At 57.6% G+C, this 17,647-nt stretch overlaps 1 protein-coding gene across 1 annotated transcript; it reads right to left on the reverse strand.

Moving 5' to 3' along the window:
- Positions 1 to 461: 461 nt before the first annotated feature.
- VEGFA (vascular endothelial growth factor A) lies at positions 462 to 17,624 on the reverse strand. The gene is made up of 10 exons (XM_053223398.1): positions 17,621 to 17,624; positions 17,362 to 17,420; positions 15,754 to 16,530; positions 12,613 to 12,661; positions 9,229 to 9,425; positions 8,408 to 8,484; positions 8,055 to 8,081; positions 6,087 to 6,158; positions 4,832 to 4,963; positions 462 to 2,392 (listed from the first exon to the last, which is right to left on the reverse strand). Exons 1-10 carry the CDS (start codon positions 17,622 to 17,624, stop codon positions 2,371 to 2,373), a joined length of 1,416 nt encoding a protein of 471 aa, XP_053079373.1. The 3' UTR covers positions 462 to 2,370.
- Between the last annotated feature and the right edge of the window lie 23 nt (positions 17,625 to 17,647).

Consider the following 17,647-nt stretch of genomic DNA (forward strand, 5'->3'; position numbering starts at 1 on the left):
CCCCGTGAGCACCCCCTTACCACTCCCTAGCCTACTGCAGCCAAGGCCACATAGCCAAACTCAGCCCTCTCCTGTCCCCCAGGGCAGTAAGCTCAGACTCATGGCCGGTTCCTTCCTCAACCAAAGGACCGGGCCTGGATCATGTGATTCCTGAAGGCAGCACTGCTCCCGGTAGGCCCTTGCTCCTGTCTAAGGTGCTGTCTCTCCGTCCCCCATTTCAGAGCCCATCCCCCCCACATCATGGCAGAGGGTGAACGGGGTCCCCCAGGACCAGCTCAGCCAGAATGGAAGCACCCTGGCCCCCAGCACAAGATGGGCCACGCCATCGCCTACCTACCTGGGACCCTTTGCCCAGACCTAAGACAAAATGCCACTTTCCCCAAGGGAGGAGGGAAAGGGGGCAGGAGGGAGTCCAGAACAAGGACCCAATGGAGAAGGAGAAACCAGGAGGAGCTTTGAGATCAGAATTAAATTCTTTAATACAAAATGCTTTTTTTAAGATATATCTGTATTTCTTTGTTGTTGTTTAAAAATAAATATGTACTACGGAATATCTCGAAAAACTGTACTAGAGACAAAGATGTGATGTTAATATCTTTTTCCCACAATTATTACGGATAAACAGTAGCACCAATAAATAAATGATAACAAATATTAAAATTAAAAAAGGAGAGAGATTTAGTATGTAGAATTCTCTATTTTTTCTTGTTTTGTTTTTACATATAAAAAACAGAATAGCCATGTCTATTTTATCAGAATCACATATATACATAAACATATATATATATATATATATATATACACAAAAACGCAAGTTGCCAAATATATATATAGTATGTAGATGTATATTGAAACCTTATTTCAAAGGAATGTGTGGTGGGGAACCAGGGAAAAGGGGAGGGCAGAGCTGAGTGTTAGCAAAATTAAATATCTGTTCAGGACAAGCTAGTGACTGTCCCCGATCAGGGAAAGAGAGATTGGAAACATGAATTTTATACACAAAGACCAGTACAAATAAGAGTGCAAGAGACAGCAAGAAGAGATACATCTCATAAATAGTTGAAATTAAATATTAACCAAGAATACTGAAAAAAACCCTACTCTTTAATTAAATTAACTGTTTTAATTTCTAATTAAAAAGGGGTATTAAATAAGTATCATATATAAAACACTTTCTCTTTTCTCTGCCTCCACGGTGGGCACGTGGATCCTGCCCTGTCTCTCTGTGCCGCGGGAAGGGTCGGGTCTGGGGACAGAGGAAGGTTAACCACTCACACACACACAGCCAGGTCTCCTGGGGGGGGACAGAACTAGTGGTTTCAATGGTCTGAGGACATCAGGCCCTCCTGGGCTGCACCCGGGAAGGGCAGGAGGCCCTTCCCTTGGAGGACAAGCTGTCACCAGGCGGCCCTTCCTCCATCAATGTCTCTCTTCTCTTCGCCAAGACATCTGTCAGCAGCCTCCTGGGCATCTCAGAGCAAGTGAAGACGAGGTGAAGGCTGCCCAGTCTCCTGAATCTTGCAGGCAGTGCCCCTGGGGGCAAGATGCCCGTGCAGCATGTGGAGAGGATCCCCAAAGTACAGCAGTGTCCTGAGGCTCCCCAAACTCCTGGTCAGAGCCAGCGTCCTCGTCCCTGTACCTGTCGTCTGTCCATGTGACTCGGGGTAGAGGCTTAGGGCCAGGGCTGGGTTTGTCGGTGTTCCCAAAAGCAGGCCAAATTTGCCCCCATGCCCTGGCCATGCACGCTTCTGGGCAGGGGAGGGGACCCTGGCCTGCCCGAGAGGGACCAAAAGATCATGCCAGAGTCTCTCCTCCCATCCTCTTCCCTGTTGGGATCTGGGTGGGGACATTCTCCTCCCAACTCAAGTCCACAGCAGTCAAATACATCCAGTGAAGACACCAATAACATTAGCAATGTTAATTTAAAAAAAGAATATATATATTTTATATATATATAAAATATATATATTTATTTTTATATATATAATATATATATATATAAATGTATGTATGTGGGTGGGTGTGTCTACAGGAATCCCAGAAATAAAACTCTCTAATCTTCCGGGCTTGGTGATTTAGCAGCAAGAAAAATAAAATGGCGATCCAATTCCAAGAGGGACCGTGCTTGGTCACCTGCCCGGGAATGCTTCTGCCGGAGTCTCGGCCTCCGGACCCAAAGTGCTCTGCGCAGAGTCTCCTCTTCCTTCATTTCAGGTTTCTGGATTAAGGATTGTTCTGTTGACGATGATGGCGGTGTGGTGGTGGTCGTGGCGGCGGTGTGGTTTCTGTGTCAGTCGTTCTGTATCAGTCTTTCCTGGTGAGAGGTCTGGTTCCCGAAACCCTGAGGGAGGCTCCTTCTTCCAGCCCGGCTCACCGCCTGGGCTTGTCACATCTGCGGGAGATGGGAAACAGAGGCCGGGGGTTAGGGCCAGGTGAGGGGACGCGGCGGTGAGGCAGGCAGCCTCCCCTTCCTGGGAGCCCGAGTCCCTGCAGCAGAGAGGAAGGTGAAAGCATCGTTCTGCCCGGAGGAGCCCAGCGTTGAGGGGAGAGCCAGCCCCTGCCCACGGAGGCCCCACTGGAGCAGTAGCTACGTCCAGACTCCCATCTGCCCTCCAGAGCTTACAGTCTAGTCGAGACAAGACAAGGACGAGGGGACATTTCATCACAGGCAACAAATGAGCACGAACTAAAGAACAGTCCCTACTTGACATTTCAGAGCTAGTGGTGACCAAAGTTGGACCGAGTTAGTCAACAAAGAGTCCCCGCAGAAAGAGGGGTTTCAGCTCTGCCTCTATGGGGCTGGTTTGGACAACAGAGTGGGGAGAGGACCCCAAGCAAGGGGTGGGGCTGCCCCCAGGAAAGTGAGGCTCCCACGGGAGCGGGAGCCAGAGAGGTGGGGAGGGACACATCTCCCATCACCACGCCCTCCCCTCCAGGCTCCGGCTGCAGGCCCCATCTTTCTTGAGCATGTTGGCAGCAGCAGGCCTCAGGTACCGGGGTGCCCCTCCTTTCCCATGTGCTGTGTAATTGATGGTGGGGGAGAGACGATCATCGACTGTGAAAGCTCCTGTCTAAGCAGAGGGGACGCCAAGAACTTTCTCATCATGCCCCTGGCTCCTGGGCTGATTATCTTTTACCTTCTCTACTATGAGAGATCACAACTGTCCCTGCCCTTCTGAGAGCCTGGGAATGAGGATCCTAAGCCTCCAATTTGGGGTACTGAAGCTCCCCCTTACAGGGGAGGGCTCTAGAGGTTGGGGTGACTTCTGTTAGCCCCCAGGTCACTTCAGACACCCCATCCCAGACATCTCTCTGCAGAATCATCACCACAGAAATCCTAAAATGACAAGTCCCTTATCTACCCTGAGGTCCCTGGAGCGTGTGGAGACCCCTCATCAAACCCTGGAGGTGGGCAGAGCCCAAGCCCAGCACTCATATACACTTCCTGTCTTCACCCACTACCAAGGCAGACAGAAGTCTGCACAAACACCCCAGGGCCTCATCCCCAGCGCCCCCAGAACATCCATAAGCCACACGAACATGGGGGTGGGGGAGGCAAGCACATTCTAAGAACTTTGATAATGGAACATCTGGACTAGCTGGGGGTACCCTGACCCTGCCCAGGAGTCCCCATAAGCTCCCCACTAGGTGAAGTTTACACTGGCCCAGAGGGCTCCCAGCCTTTGTGCCCAGGCCGGACTGGTACAAGCTCCATTCAAGGCATCAAGATTGCCAGCCAAACTGTCAGGGCTCTGCGCTCCTGACCTTCCCCCCTGAACTCAGTCATATATTCACTTGCACACTTGCCACTTTCTAGGTCCTCACTGTGGTCAAAGGACAGTGGTACAGAGGCCCGGAGGGTTACACAGGTGAATAAAAGCCAGGCCCTGCCATGAGGAATTCACAATCTAATGTCAGGAAAGTGGGCACGCCAGGGCGCCTGGGTGGCTCAGTCGGTTAAAGCGTCCAACTTTGGCTCAGGTCATGATCTCATGGCTCACTAGTTCGAGCCCTGCCTCGGGCACTGTGCTGACAGCTCGGAGCCTGGAGCCTGCTTCCGATTCTGCGTCTCCCTCTCTCTCTGCCCCTCCCCCGCTCGCACTCTCTCTTTCTCAGAAATAAATAAAAAAACATAAAAAAAAAAAAGGAAAGTGGGCACGTCCCACCCCCCACCCCATCCTGGAGGCATCTGGAAATATGTGGGTTGTTTGAGGCTGTCACCATGACTACTGGAGTATTAAAGGTATCTAGTGTCCCCAAATGTTAAATATCTTAACCACCCTAAAACAACAGCCAGAGCCTGTGCCCTCTGGGACCCCAGTCTAGGAGGGACTCAGACCTGCCCCTATGAGAGACACCGAGGGGATGAGATGCCCAGCAGTGCGGACTCCAGAGGGTGGTGGCAAGGCCCCCGAGACTGTTTGCACTTGGTAGACGGCAGCGTCCCCCGCACCAGGAAGGGCCCTCGATACTAGCAGCAAAGGTAGTACTAACAACGTCAGGACCAACAGCCACCACAGGACACCTCAGGACCACAGGACACAACACTCAGCCTGCGTCCACACCATCACATTAAGCCACACCAGCCTGCCCCCTCAGGCAACCAGGGCCACCTCTGAACAGGCCCTCCCAGGCCAGGCCAGCACCTGCTGCCCACCACAGGGGCCTTGCGAGCAGAGAAGGCAGAGGTCAGTCACCAGGCAGGCAGCTAGAAGCCGAGCAAGCAGCTGGCCCCTCTCAGATGCGCCCGTGCGCACTCTCTCTCTCTTCCTTTCTCTCCCGGTCTCTGTGTGAAGCCCCTCTCTGACTCGCTCCCCCTCTGGGAACCAACCTGCAAGTACGTTCGTTTAACTCAAGCTGCCTCGCCTTGCAACGCGAGTCTGTGTTTTTGCAGGAACATTTACACGTCTGCGGATCTTGTACAAACAAATGCTTTCTCCGCTCTGAGCAAGGCCCACAGGGACTGCAAAAAGGCAAAAGGAAAGACATCTAAGCTAGAGCATCAGCAGAGAGAGAGAGAAAAAAAAAAAAAAAAACCATGCAACACCCCCTAACAGTCTGCAGCTACGCCCCCACCCAGCTTCTTGGCCCCCATACCCTTCCATGCCCTGGAAGGATCCAAGTGCTGCAGCAGAAGACAGAGAGAGCGGCGGAAAGAGGCAGCACTGGCTAGGAAGCCTGCCTGCAGGAAGAGGCAGACATAGATGGGCAGAGAGTGCAAGGAAAGGGCCACCATAAGGAGACTGCTGTCCCCTGGGGACAAGTACAAGCCTTGAGCCACAGGGCCCCCAACAGCCACCACCCCAGAAGGAGCACACATTGACTCTCCACCTGCTGGCGACAGCAATCTGAGCCGCCTTCTCCCCGTGCAAGGACTCACACCCAGGCCCCTCCACCAAAGGTGGGCCGAAGTGGGATATGTCGGCAGGCCAAGCCCAGAGGCAGCGCCCACGGCCAGGCCACTGGTGACCAAAGGGCCCACCACAGCCTCCGACCCAGAGGAAGAGCCTCCAAACCGACAGGGAGGTTTCTTTGGGTGCCGTGGGTTCGACCAGAATATGGGGCTCCCCTCCAGAGGCCCCAAATCCACGAGAAGGGGCTGCCATATGGTGCCTGACCCCACCCTCAGATGACAATACACTGCCTCACGTCATTCGCGCCCCTTCCTCGTGCCACGTCTGCCCTCCCCACCACCCTCAGCTTCCAGACAAGTGCAGAAGCCTGGAGCAGTGGAAACCAGTTGGGTGAGCAGGCACCAGTGCCTGGCACCCGTGCCAACGTGGGCCCGCCACCAGTGCCCAGTGGGTGAGAGAAAGGTGGTGCCCAGCCAAGCCGGTGTCCCCTCCTTGAATCCCCCAGGCCCGCTCTGCCCACCTGCCCACCCCGACCCCGGACCAGCACCACCACCACCAGGTCTAGCCACTGGTGCCAATTAGTGGAGCGAGAGTGAGAGAGAGACACTGGGGGGAGAAGAGAAGGAAAGCTGGGAGAGGAAGGCAGGGGCAGGGTTAGGGGGTCCTGCAGGCGGGACTTTGATTGGGGGCCAGGGAGGCTCCAGGCAATGAGACAGCGGAGGCACCACGTACACGCTCCAGGATTTATACCGGGATTTCTTGCGCTTTCTTTTTTGCCCCTTTCCCTTTCCTCGAACTGATTTTCTGGAAAATAAAAAAACAGAGACAGACAAAGAGAGAGCGAGGGGGAAGGGGAGAGGAAAAGAAGCAGTGAGGAGGGCACACTTCCCGGAACGAGGCATCAGGAGGCTAGGGAACTCCAGGAAAGAGCTTGCACACGAACACACATGCACAGGCTGGGGTAGCAGACACTCAATGGCTCCTTCTTCTCGTTTTGGCCACCCTAGGGTGGCCAACCCAGCCTCCGGCAATGCTTCGATGGGAAGCAGAGGCTGGGTGGAGGGCACAGGACCCACAGGTCTGCATGCTCCTGGCAGCTCCTGGCAGGGGACAAAGCCCCCTGGGCAGGATCTTTGTCCAGAACCCTGTGCAAGTGTGACCCTGAAGGTCGGGGACTGTAAAAGGTAGGCCAGAGTTTGGGGAGGGCAGAGACTTGATGCGATGGGAGCAGGGGTGGGGGGTGGCAGGCTGTGCTTCAGACACCTGCCTTCATTTCCCAGTGCAACAGCAAAGGGGTCCCTCCAGGGGCCTCGCCTCTGCAAATCCCAGCGTGGGGCGGGGGGGGAGCTACATTGGGAGCTGGCACAAGACCAAGGGCGGCACATGAAAGGCGCCAGCCTGCCCAGCCATACCCTGGGCCGAGAGGCGGGGACGGGTGCCCTCAGAGCCCCAGGCAGGCGGTAGGGTGGGGTGGGAGTTAGGGAGGCATGGGAGGAGGAGCCTGGGCGTTACTTGGCAGGGAGTTCTCTCCCCAGCCTGTCAAAGCCTGCTACACCATCTCACCAGACTCTCTTCCGAGCCCAGGCGAGCCCCCCACTCTCCCTGTGGGCAAAGCAGGCATTTGGGAAACCGGCAAGGGGGGGCAGGCTGAAGCCTGTCCCCCTCAAGGGAACCAGCACTCTCCACACCTGCCAGGCCAGAGGATGCCCAGAATGTCTGCCACATGGGGAAGAAATGAGGGGAAGGCACTGAGAAGAAGGGCCAGACTATTCCCTCCAGGAGAAAGCACTGGGAAAGGGGAAGGTCTACACACACACACACAAACTCACTCTCTCTCGCTCTCTCTCTCTGAGCCTGCTCTCCCAAACCACTGCTCTGGTAGCCATAGCAATTCTGGAAGTTGGGGACTTAGGGAAGAGGTAAGGGGCTGGGGCCTAGGAGTTTCTATGTCCCTAGAGCTTTGGGGGCAGACAGGATGGTGAGGTGGGGGAGGGAAGGGCACAGGTGCTCTCTCTCATTCTCTTTCCCTGCAGGCCTGCCCCCTTGCCAGTTGCTTACCCAGTTTTGAAGCCTCACTGCCCCCAGACTATGCCCCCCTGCTCCATCCTGACCCAACCCTCCACACTGAGCAACTGGAAGCCTCAGAAAATGACCAACATTCAACTCACTTCTCCCTGGCCAGGAGGGCTGAGTGTCTCTGGCCTGCCTCACTGCTACAGGAGGGCATCACCAAGGAAACATCTCAGCCGGACCCAAGTCCAACTGCGCCATCACAGCAGCCGCCGTAAGAGGCCGTTTCCCCTGGCACACGAAAGGTCTCTCTGTCACCTACTCCCTCTCCCTGCGGTGGGTTTTGGGAGACTAGAGCAAGCCAGGGAGCCAGTGTCCACACTGCCCCCTGACACACCAAAACTTCAAGTCCCGGCCAGGAATGACCCGGAGACCTGGAATGCATTGTCTCTTCCAAAGGAAGCTTCAGGCTCCAGGCTGGGTTTTGTCCCTAATTCTAGAGACATAATCCTCGAGTCTGCTCAATCCCACTACTACCACCACAAGTCCTCAGGAGACCAACTCCCTGACCCAGTGAAGCCATCAGACCCCCCCCCTACACCGCCCCCCGCCCAACAGAGGAAGCCAAGAACCCCAAACCAAGATAACGGGCCAAGGAGAGGGAGAGGAGCTAAAGTCATGGCTACTTACTTTTCTTTCGCTCTATCTTTCTTTGGTCTGCAGCGGGCAGAGAAAAAGAGAAGAACAAAACAGAGAAGGGTTGAGATGGTGATGAGACCAACAAGAAGAGTCACATACTACTATGACATATCAACGCACTTTTAATCTCTTGACGCAAACTAACGCATTTAATCTTTCTAACGATGCTATGGGGTACCTAGCGTTATTATGCCCGTTTCCAGATGTAAACACTGAGGCACAGTGAGGTAAAATTAAAGTCGCCCAAGGTGCCACAGTGGGAAGGTGGACATGGGCCAACACGTGGCACGTGCTCAACTCCGCCTCCACGTGCTGAACGAATGAGCCCGTGACCCCATCCTCACCTGCATTCACATTTGCTATGCTGTAGGAAGCTCATCTCCCCTATGTGCTGGCCTTGATGAGGTTTGATCCGCATAATCTAGAGGGAAAGGAAGCAGATCACAGAGGTTAGTGACCCAGCCAGCCATACCCAGATGGGACACCCCATGGCTCTTGCCACTCAGCACCCAGGGGTTCTACAGAGCAGGGGTGGGGGACAGAGGTAGGAGGGACCAGGGGCTCCGCCAGAAAGAGCCTCGGGCCCATCCCAACGTCCCCAACCCTGCTGATCTCAAGGAGCCCCTGTTCTTCTTGAGGGCAGACATGGCTGCACGGGTTGGCCAGGCTGGGAATTCAGGTCCTGGGTTCTCACCGGTCCCAATCCCTCCCCTCCTTTTATTTCCTCTAGGCTTTACCCTCATCCCTGGTAGCTACCCAAGAGCCACCCTCCCTGGGGTCTCAGAGCTCCCTCCCACCCTGTTCAAGCTGAGATGTGCCCTGTCGCTGCGAAGCACCAAACAACTGGCTTTTAAACCTCTCCATGGACCAGGCTCATCCAGCTTCCCAGATAGAGCCCCCAAAGAGGAAGGGCCCTCTTCCTCCAAGAGAGGAAGAGAAGGCCTCCTGTCACAGGCGCCAGCCCCTGTGGGACTGGGGAATGTAGGCATCTTTTTCTCCAAAGAAAGCAAGACTCCCCCACACGTCCCTGCGACGGACTCAGGGGCAGGAGCGGAGCAAGTCACGTCTGGCTCCTCCTCTCAAGAGCTGCCCAGCAAAGGGCCTGGGACCACCTGTTCCCCAAGTCTAACCCCCCCTCCCACCCCCACTCCCTGCCGATGCCCACCTGCATGGTGATGTTGAACTCCTCCGTGGGCACACACTCCAGGCCCTCGTCATTGCAACAGCCCCCGCATCGCATCAGGGGCACGCAGGATGGCTTGAAGATATACTCGATCTCATCAGGGTACTCCTGGAAGATGTCCACCAGGGTCTCGATGGGACGGCAGTAGCTGCGCTGGTAGACATCCATGAACTTCACCACTGCGTGGGATGGGGTGACACGTGAGCCCAGCAGGTCACACGAGAGATGGCCGGCTCCTAACTCCGCCCAGCTTGGGAAGGCCGCCCCTCAGAGTGCCTGTGAGAGGTACCCACTTTCGGGCCGGTCCTTCCAAAACTCTAACCTAAGTCCCTCCGGCTGTGGTTGGCATCCTTCCCTAAGCTTTCCACCATCAGCACTGATGAAGGCCTGGTTTTATTCCAAAGATCACACCAGGCTGTCAGGTTTTGCCAGAGATAACCTGCCACATGTGATCCCGCTGCCTCGCCATGACAGCCGAGCGCATTCTTGGGTCAGCCTCGATGCCAGGACATAGTTCGAGCACGAGTTTACTTGTTGAGGGGTGATCTAAGTTGCCCGTGAAAGGAGCAACAGCCAGCTTGGCAAACCTACTCCTCGTTTTCCTACAACCTCTGCCACACCACCCTCCACCCCAACAGCCAATTAATGAGCACTTATTATATGCTGAGCAAGGTGTGCAGTAGCCCATAGTTTTCATGGCCAACAATTCTCCCCACACAACACCATCAGGTTCCAGTAGGAGGCCCATTTTACCAAGAGGGAACTGGAGGTTCAGAGAGGCTGAGTAACTTGCCCCAAGGCCACACTTCACTAAGTGTTAGAGTTCAAATCAGTTCTGCCATGGAAGCCTTCCCAAGGCAAGCGACATCGTGTGAAAACAGAGGGGAAGCACCGCAGGGGGCGCTGTGCCACCTGCCAGACCCCTCCCCAGACGCAGGCTGGGAAAGCGGAAAGCATCAGCACAGAGCCTGGGCCGGCCGGGAATCAGCAGGTGGCAGTGGGTGGGCACACTATGCAGGCCCTGCCAGCCACCGATAACCCCGCCCAAGAGGGCAAACTGCTTGCATCATGGAAAAAACGGTGCTGCCATTGCAGCCACGGAGCGTTTCTAGAAGCTGATCTGGAGGGAGAGCAGGGTAAAGACAGCTTCCCAGGCCGGCCGTGGAGCCTGGGGTGCACTGGAGCATGAAGGGGTAATTCTAGGCCACAGGGGCGGGGTCCTTGAGAATAGATGCAATCAGGACCTGGACTGAGGACTCCAAATTGTGGCCCAGACTGCCACTCTCCCTCTCTCCCTTTCTCTCTGACACACACACACACACCACACAGTAATCCTGTCCCTGAAATGTATTTCCCCTGCACAGGAAGAAGGAGCAGCACCCAGGCCACGAAGTAGTCCAAGCTCAGGCCATGACTTGGTGTAACCTTGGGCCAGTTCCTCCCTCTCTGGGCCTCAGACTGCACATCTGTGTAAATGGGTTGGCGGGGGGGGGGGGGGGGGGGCATGTTTAAAGACACTGAGAGCGAGGCTGAAATGTGGGGTTTTGTCTTCCCTTTCCAGCCCTGTGAATAAGCACTCTTTCTCAGCCCAGGTAACAGTCTGGAACCTCACCAAGGCATGTGAAGGGCCACCCCCTAGCCTGCCTCTCCCAGAAACAAGCTGAGCCTCCTCCTCCCTCCAGAGGGTAAAGGAAGATGAGCCCCAGGGAGCAGGGTTGGGGGGCATATACACAATAGGTGGGTCGAAATTTGGAAGCTGAGGGGAAGGCCACAGTTGTGACAACAGCAGGATAGTCCCTGGCCTTGCCTGAGATCTACTTCCCCTATGCAGACAACAGGCATAGAATTCTCTCCTCCACCCTCAGAGGGGTTAAGGCAAAGCACCTTCAAAAAGAATGAAGCCCAGGGATCTGAAGAAGCCTTTTTCTAATCCAAGTCTATATCGAAGATGACTGAAGAATTCTTGACCTGACACTGTGTTATGGCTGGGGACACAGGTGGCCAGGTTTGGGGCCCCACCCAAGACAGGAAAGCAGAAAGGTCTGGCCTGGGCCGTGGCCGTGGGTTGCTGAAGCTAAAAAGACACAGGCGAGGAATTCCTTGGAAAAGCTCCCTGGAATCCCTAAGGGCCGTGCGGCGGAGGAAGGTAGAGGGGAGAACCTCACCCAAACCCTTCACGCCCCAGCCACTGCCTCTAAGGAAAACCGTCCCACTTCTGCACAGGCCATAAACATACGTCTACTCCAACATCAAGCTGTCTTGCTTTTCCTTATTTCTTGAAGACAATCTTTTCCCCAAGCAAACAAAGACCATTTGCTTGCCTCTCCCAGACCACAGAGACCACCGAGAGACCGATGGCGGGTGGGCACACACTGGGAGCCAGGAGCTGTGAGTGGCACAAGCTGTGGAGTGGCTGGGAAGCCAGGCCCCGGGCCAAGGAAAGAGCTCCTGAGGGAAGGAGGCAGAACCGGCTGGGCATCACCACCGGCCCAGGGAGTGCAAACACCGCCCCTGGCCACTACCCTGGGCCACGCTGGATTTGGGTCAGAAAACGCGCCCCAAGGAAGACCCCAGGGCCTTCTCTCCTCAGGGGTGGGGAGCTGGGGGAGTGGCATCAGGCATTCCTCCCCCAGGCTGAAGCAGAGGCCGCATTCAGTGTTGGGGGAGAGCCAGGGCTTCCCTGGAGAAATGGGAGGGTCCCTGCTCCAAACCACAGAGGAACAAAAGGCAGGCGGACTCTAGTTGGGCAGGGGGCGGGGCACCTGGGAGCTACAGCCAGCCCTCTGCTGGCCCAGGAGGGAAGTTCACAGCACCTAAACCTATCCCACCCAGAGGGCAGAGGAGATTGTAGGGCCTTCTCTCCACCCGCTAAGGAATGCAGACTGTGGGGAGGGGTCCCACGAGGTGGGGCCCCCCTGCACCTCCAGCTCACGCACAGCTAGTTTCCTGGACAGCAAGGGTCACAGGCCCCTCCACAGAGGCCCCACAGGTGTGATGCAGCTGGGTTGGATGTGACAGAGAAGACCCATCCTCCCCTGAGGGCAGGTGGGACAAGGGACACCTCCCTTGACACCGGGGATCTTTGAACACTGCCTTCCTGGTCTGTGCTCACGGCTGCCTCTCCAAGTAAAATTTTACTGGAAAGAGCAGAAGGAAAAGGCAACATGTCCTATTTGTAGCAGAGGCCTGACTAGGAAAGAGAGTCCTCCAGAACAAAGGGTTACTCTCATGGTGCTCCCCTCTTCCCTTCTTGATCCCCATCCCTGCACCCCTTCCTGCCCCCATAGCCCTGAAAGAAAGGAATTGGTCTTCCCCACCCATCCCCTGGGGAGACAGGTACCCCACCCAAGAGCCAGGGGGACTCACCTTCGTGGGGTTTGTGCTCTCCATCTGCCATGGGTGCAGCCTGGGACCACTGAGGACAAAACAAAGAGCAAGACACGGGCATGAGCAGGATGCAAAGGCCCAGCCACCCGCCCAGGCAGCAGCCTCTGGCTTCTCCAAGGCTGCTGAGTGGAACAAGGCACCTGCAGGGCTCCCCACAGCACAGAGCATGCCCTCCACCCCTGCGCTGCTCTAATTCTGAAGGAAGAAAGAAACTAAGCAGATATTGGGGGGGTGGGAAACTAAAAATACAGGAGAAAAACACCAGAATGCTGTGCTGTCCAGGTCCCCGCCCCTTCCCCACATTACCTCCCTCCCAGCTCCCCCCCACTCCCCATCCCCCGCCCACACACACCCCTGGCCACAACGGTCCATTGCTGAGTTAAGTTAATTTTCTCAGACCCCTGACTCCCTGGTCCAAAGCCACGGTAAGTATTAAGGTCAAATAGGAGGACAAATTTGGACTGAGGCAGGAAGGAAAGACTGGGGGCGAGAAAAACAACATGGTGACCTTCTCTTGCTGACATGACAAATACCAGGGTGAGCTGGTGCTGGGGAGGGGGGGGGGGTGCAGAGGAACGAAGGGCGCCAACCACCCTCCCCCATCCAAACTCCTCCTTCCTCGGGAACATTCAGCAGATATCCTCAGGTATATTCAGCAAACCCACAGGTTGTCTAGATGGTAAAACCAGGGAGGAAACCCTGCAGGAGGGGAGAGCCCATTGCTCCCAGCACACAAATCTCCCCAGAGCCTGAATGTATCTCCAGAGCCCCAAGCCTCACACTCCCACCTCACTCTCTGGTTTCTTCTCCCTCCCAGACTGAGGGGGGTCTCAAGCCCCTCTCACCTGGCTGTGCACTCTCCTCAAAGGCAACCAGGAAAGCCTTCTATGCCTTAGCACTACCCAGCCCCTAGGGGGCCCCCTGCACCTCCTAGGCCTGAGGCTTCCCCTATCCTCCCCATCCCTCCCCACCCCCACGAGATCATTCCTCCCCTCCCCACAAGCTGTGAAGGTCAACAAGCCCAACCATGTGGACCTGACAGCTAGGAGCAGGCAAAGGCTTCTCCCAGCCCTTCAAGGAGGCCTTTGGTTCTCACCAGCTGGCCACCTCACTTGCCCTTCTTTGGGGACAGATCCCCAGCAGCAGAACTGTACTCCAGCCCACGGAACTGCAGACCCCCCTGACAGAGTCTCACTGTCTGTCTGTCAGTCTGTCTCCTTCCCACACATCCCCAGGGCACCCCAGAGCCCCCAGCCTTGTCCCTAGGGCCAAGGTCAGGTAACAGTTTCCAGGATCCCAGCTGGATAGACTTCCATTGCAGCTCTCCCTCAGGGACCCCCTGGAGTCTCCACTTTGCCTCTCACCCATCCCAACGATACCCTCTGGTTTCCTTCTGCCAATGTTCTCTCTATGTCCTCCGCTCCTCTTGGGCCCCAATGAGGAAAGGGGACAGAAACTTCTTAACCCCCTCCAAGGCCAGGGGGCACTGGGAGGGGTGGCTCTAGGCAGGGAGAGGCCAGGTGCCCTTCTCTGGGGGCCTCTGAAGGTCACAGTGTGGCCAGGCTGCCATTCCTCCCCCTCCCCCCCCCCCTCCTTGGAGGCCTGGAGCCAAGGCCTTTGTGCCAGGGTCTGAGGAACTCAGAATGGCAGCAGGGACCCCAGCCCATTTCCTTCCTTCTGCCTCTCTCCAAGGAGACTCTGGCTGAGGGAAGGTACAAGAGAAGAGCATAAAAGGACCCCTTCGGTGACTTTGAGAAGCAAGTTGGGTGGGCAAGTTTGGAGTTCCAAAAAACCACCTGCTCCTGCTCCAACACCCCGTTTCACCAGGACAAAGTGTGTTTGCAAGGCTGGCAGGAGCTCCTTCCAAAGGTGCGGGGAAAGCTGGTCCCACACTATCCATATCACAGCAAAATTTAAGCCATTTTTCCAAAAAGTGTAAAGTGAAGTGGAATAATGACACTATTTAATTCCTCCCTTAGCCCATCCCCATAAAAGCTAAAGGCACAGCTCGGAAGTGTGGGGGAGGGGAGCAAAGCAGACTGTCACCGAGTCCGGACTTTAGGTAGTCTGACAAAGCACCAGGGTGGGCCCTTGCACCCCGACCTCTGACAGTGATCATCCTTTCCCTGGCCTCTGGGGTCAGAGGCGGGTTACACGGGTCTTCTCATCAGAGGGTAGTGAAAAGTAGAAAGGTGGCAGGGGCTTCTCTCCACTTTAGGGAAGAAATGGGGAAGGGGTGTCAAGAAATTTCCTCCTAGCACAGGAGAGGGCTAGGGGCTGGGGACGGTTGGGGGGGGGGGGGGGGTTCTCCAGATCCTCTGGCTAGGGATACCTCGAGAGGTCACCTTCCCGTGGAGGGCCGGCGGGGGGAGGGGCGCCGCTCGCCGCCCGGGGCTCCCCGCTCGGGCCGCCGAGGCTCCGGGAACACGCGGCCGGCCAGGCCCGGGCTGATGTAATCGGCTCCGCGCCGCGCGCGCCCGGCCGGGCGGGGGAGGGCGGGCACCGAGCGGGACGCGAGCGGGGACGGGCGGGGGTGCCTTGGCGCAGGTGGCCCGGCGGAGACCGGGGGTCCCTTCGGCAACCCACCCCGAAACTTTTCTCAAACTCGTGGCGAGGGCCGAAGAGATCGAGCTGCAGTGACAGCAAGCCCCCTCTCTCGCCCGCGCCCTGCCCCCTCCACGCTCTCAGCCCTCCCTCGGTCCAAGGTCTGGGCACCCCCCTGCCCGTTGGGCTCCGGCTCCCGCCCCCGCTGCCTGGACTTCCAGTTCGTCGGGGACCAGCGGCCAGGAGCAAACTTCAGCCGCCGGCGGCAGCGCAAGCCCAGCCCCCTCGGCCTCCTCCTCCGGCTCCCGCCCTCCGCTGGTCGGCCCAGATCGTACGTGCGGTGACTCTGGTGGGTGGGCAGGGCCCGCGTGGGCGGTGAGATTCTATCCTGGTGCCCTCCCACCTAGCGCGCGCCCCCTCCCCCTACACGTACGAGGATTGAGGGGGTAGCCGCGCGCCCGGTGCCCAAGGACCCTCGTGGGGTACGGAGCCCCCACGCGCGCGCTCGCACGCACGTCCCCAGCGGGGAGAGGCGCTCGAAGCGGCCCGCGACGCCTGGTGGGCACGGCCGCTTACCTTGGCATGGTGGAGGTAGAGCAGCAAGGCAAGGCTCCAATGCACCCAAGAGAGCAGAAAGTTCATGGTTTCGGAGGCCCGGCCGGGGCCGGCGCGGCTAGCGCTCCCTCTCCGGCTCGGGCTGCGGGGCGGCCCGCTCTCCTCGGCGCCTAGGCGGGCTCCTCTTCCTCCCGGAGCCGAGGCCCGGGCCAGGGCCTGGGTCGCGCGCGCGGCTGGGGCACTGTCTGCGCACACAGCCGCCTCACCCGTCCATGAGCCCGGCTTCCGAGCTCCGAGTCGCCACCGCGGCCCCCTCTCCTCTTCCTTCTCTTCTTCCTCCTCCCCCTCCTCCGACTGCGGCTCCTCCCGGCCCGGGCTAGCACTTCTCCCGGTTCCGCTCGGCTCGGCTGCCCCGGCGCGGACCACGGCTCCTCCGGAGCGAGAACAACCCAGAAGTTGGACGAAAAGTTTCACTGCAATGCCGCGAGCCCCGACCCCCTCCACCCCGCCTCCAGGCGCGGGCTCCGGCTCTTGCCCGCGGCTCGCCGCCGCGTCCACCCTCGGCCGCCGGCCGGGGAGGAGGTGGGCGCTGGGGCGGGGGGCGGTGTCTGTCTGTCTGTCCGTCAGCGCTGCTGGTCCGATGCAGGATCCCAAGGGGGAGGGCTCACGCCGCGCTCTGGCGGTCACCCCCAAAAGCAGGTCACTCACTTTGCCCCTGTCCCTGTCGTTGCTCGCTCGCCTGCGCGCGCTCTCTGACCCCGTCTCTCTCTCTTCCTCGACTTCTCTCTGGAGCTCTTGCTACCTCTTTCTTCTCTCTGCTGGTTTCCAAAATCCGAAGTGATTGGGAGAAGTAAAGGAGCAATCTCCCCAAACGGTCGGCCCGATTTAAGCGGGGAATGGGAAGCAAAAATAAATTAAAACGGGAAAAAATGTGGATATTTAAAATTGCTTAAGAAAAAAAGAGGAGGGTAAACCCTGGATAAATGAATATCGAATTCCAGTGCGGAGACCTCTGGCTAGTGACCCCGCCGGTTCGTCCGCCTCGCCGCTGCGCCTCCCGACCCAGCGCCGCTGCCGCCGGCTCCACTCGCCCCCCGCGCCGCGGCCTCCTCGCAGCCCGGCTGCCCCAAGCCTCTGCGCTCCTCACCACTAGCGGCCGCTTAAAAATCAGACCGGGCTTGTCCCCGCCTGGACCCCGCCCTTGGAACGCCCTGGGGGCGGGGACAGGCCCAGTCTCGGCGCCTCTCCCGCTGCCCCGCGTGCCCCTCGGGCCTTCCCCTGGGACTTGTAGCAAAGCCTGCCCCCCTACTAAAGGGGAAGCTCGACCCCCACCTAGGTTCACAGCCCGAAAATTACCCATCCGCCCCCCTTTGCCCAGACACACACACGCCCGCGTGGTATTGGGGGGAAGGGAACAGGAAAGTGAGGTTATGTGCGGACAGGGCTCGAGAGCTATTCCTTCTTTGCTGGGAATATTGGAGGGAGGGGCGTCGGGGCGGGCAGGGAGTCGGATAGGGACGGGTGGGGAGAAGGACATACAGATCTATTGGAATCCTGGGGTGACCCCTGGCCTTCTTCCCACTCCAGCACTCTCAGCCCACCCCCCCCCCCACACACACACACACTCACACTGACACACGCGTCCTCACTCACACGCAGACGCTGCTCTCCCAAGTTCACCAGCTTCCCTGTGGTGGCCGAGCGCCCCCTAGTGACTACTGCCCGCACACCCCAGCTCTGGCTTAAGAGGGAATGGGCTTCAGGAAGAGGGTGGAGGGACACTACCCCTGACTCCCTCGTTTCTGACTTCCCTAACAGAGGCATGTTTGGGACTCGAATGGACCCGTGTGCAGCGAGCCCAATGCTGGGCACAGGAGACATGATGTACCCATGTGGACAATGTGCCCATCTGGAG

Source organism: Acinonyx jubatus, chromosome B2, assembly GCF_027475565.1.
Source record: "Acinonyx jubatus isolate Ajub_Pintada_27869175 chromosome B2, VMU_Ajub_asm_v1.0, whole genome shotgun sequence".
Lineage (NCBI taxonomy): Eukaryota > Metazoa > Chordata > Mammalia > Carnivora > Felidae > Acinonyx > Acinonyx jubatus.

What these genes read in the sequence shown, in the direction of transcription:
- VEGFA (XM_053223398.1), bottom strand. An exon ending in AGTTCAACATCACCATGCAG is followed by an intron (nt 8,485 to 9,228) that starts GTGGGCATCGGC and finishes CTTTCCCTCTAG; the next exon opens with ATTATGCGGATCAAACCTCA. An exon ending in CATAGCAAATGTGAATGCAG is followed by an intron (nt 8,082 to 8,407) that starts GTGAGGATGGGG and finishes TGCCCGCTGCAG; the next exon opens with ACCAAAGAAAGATAGAGCGA.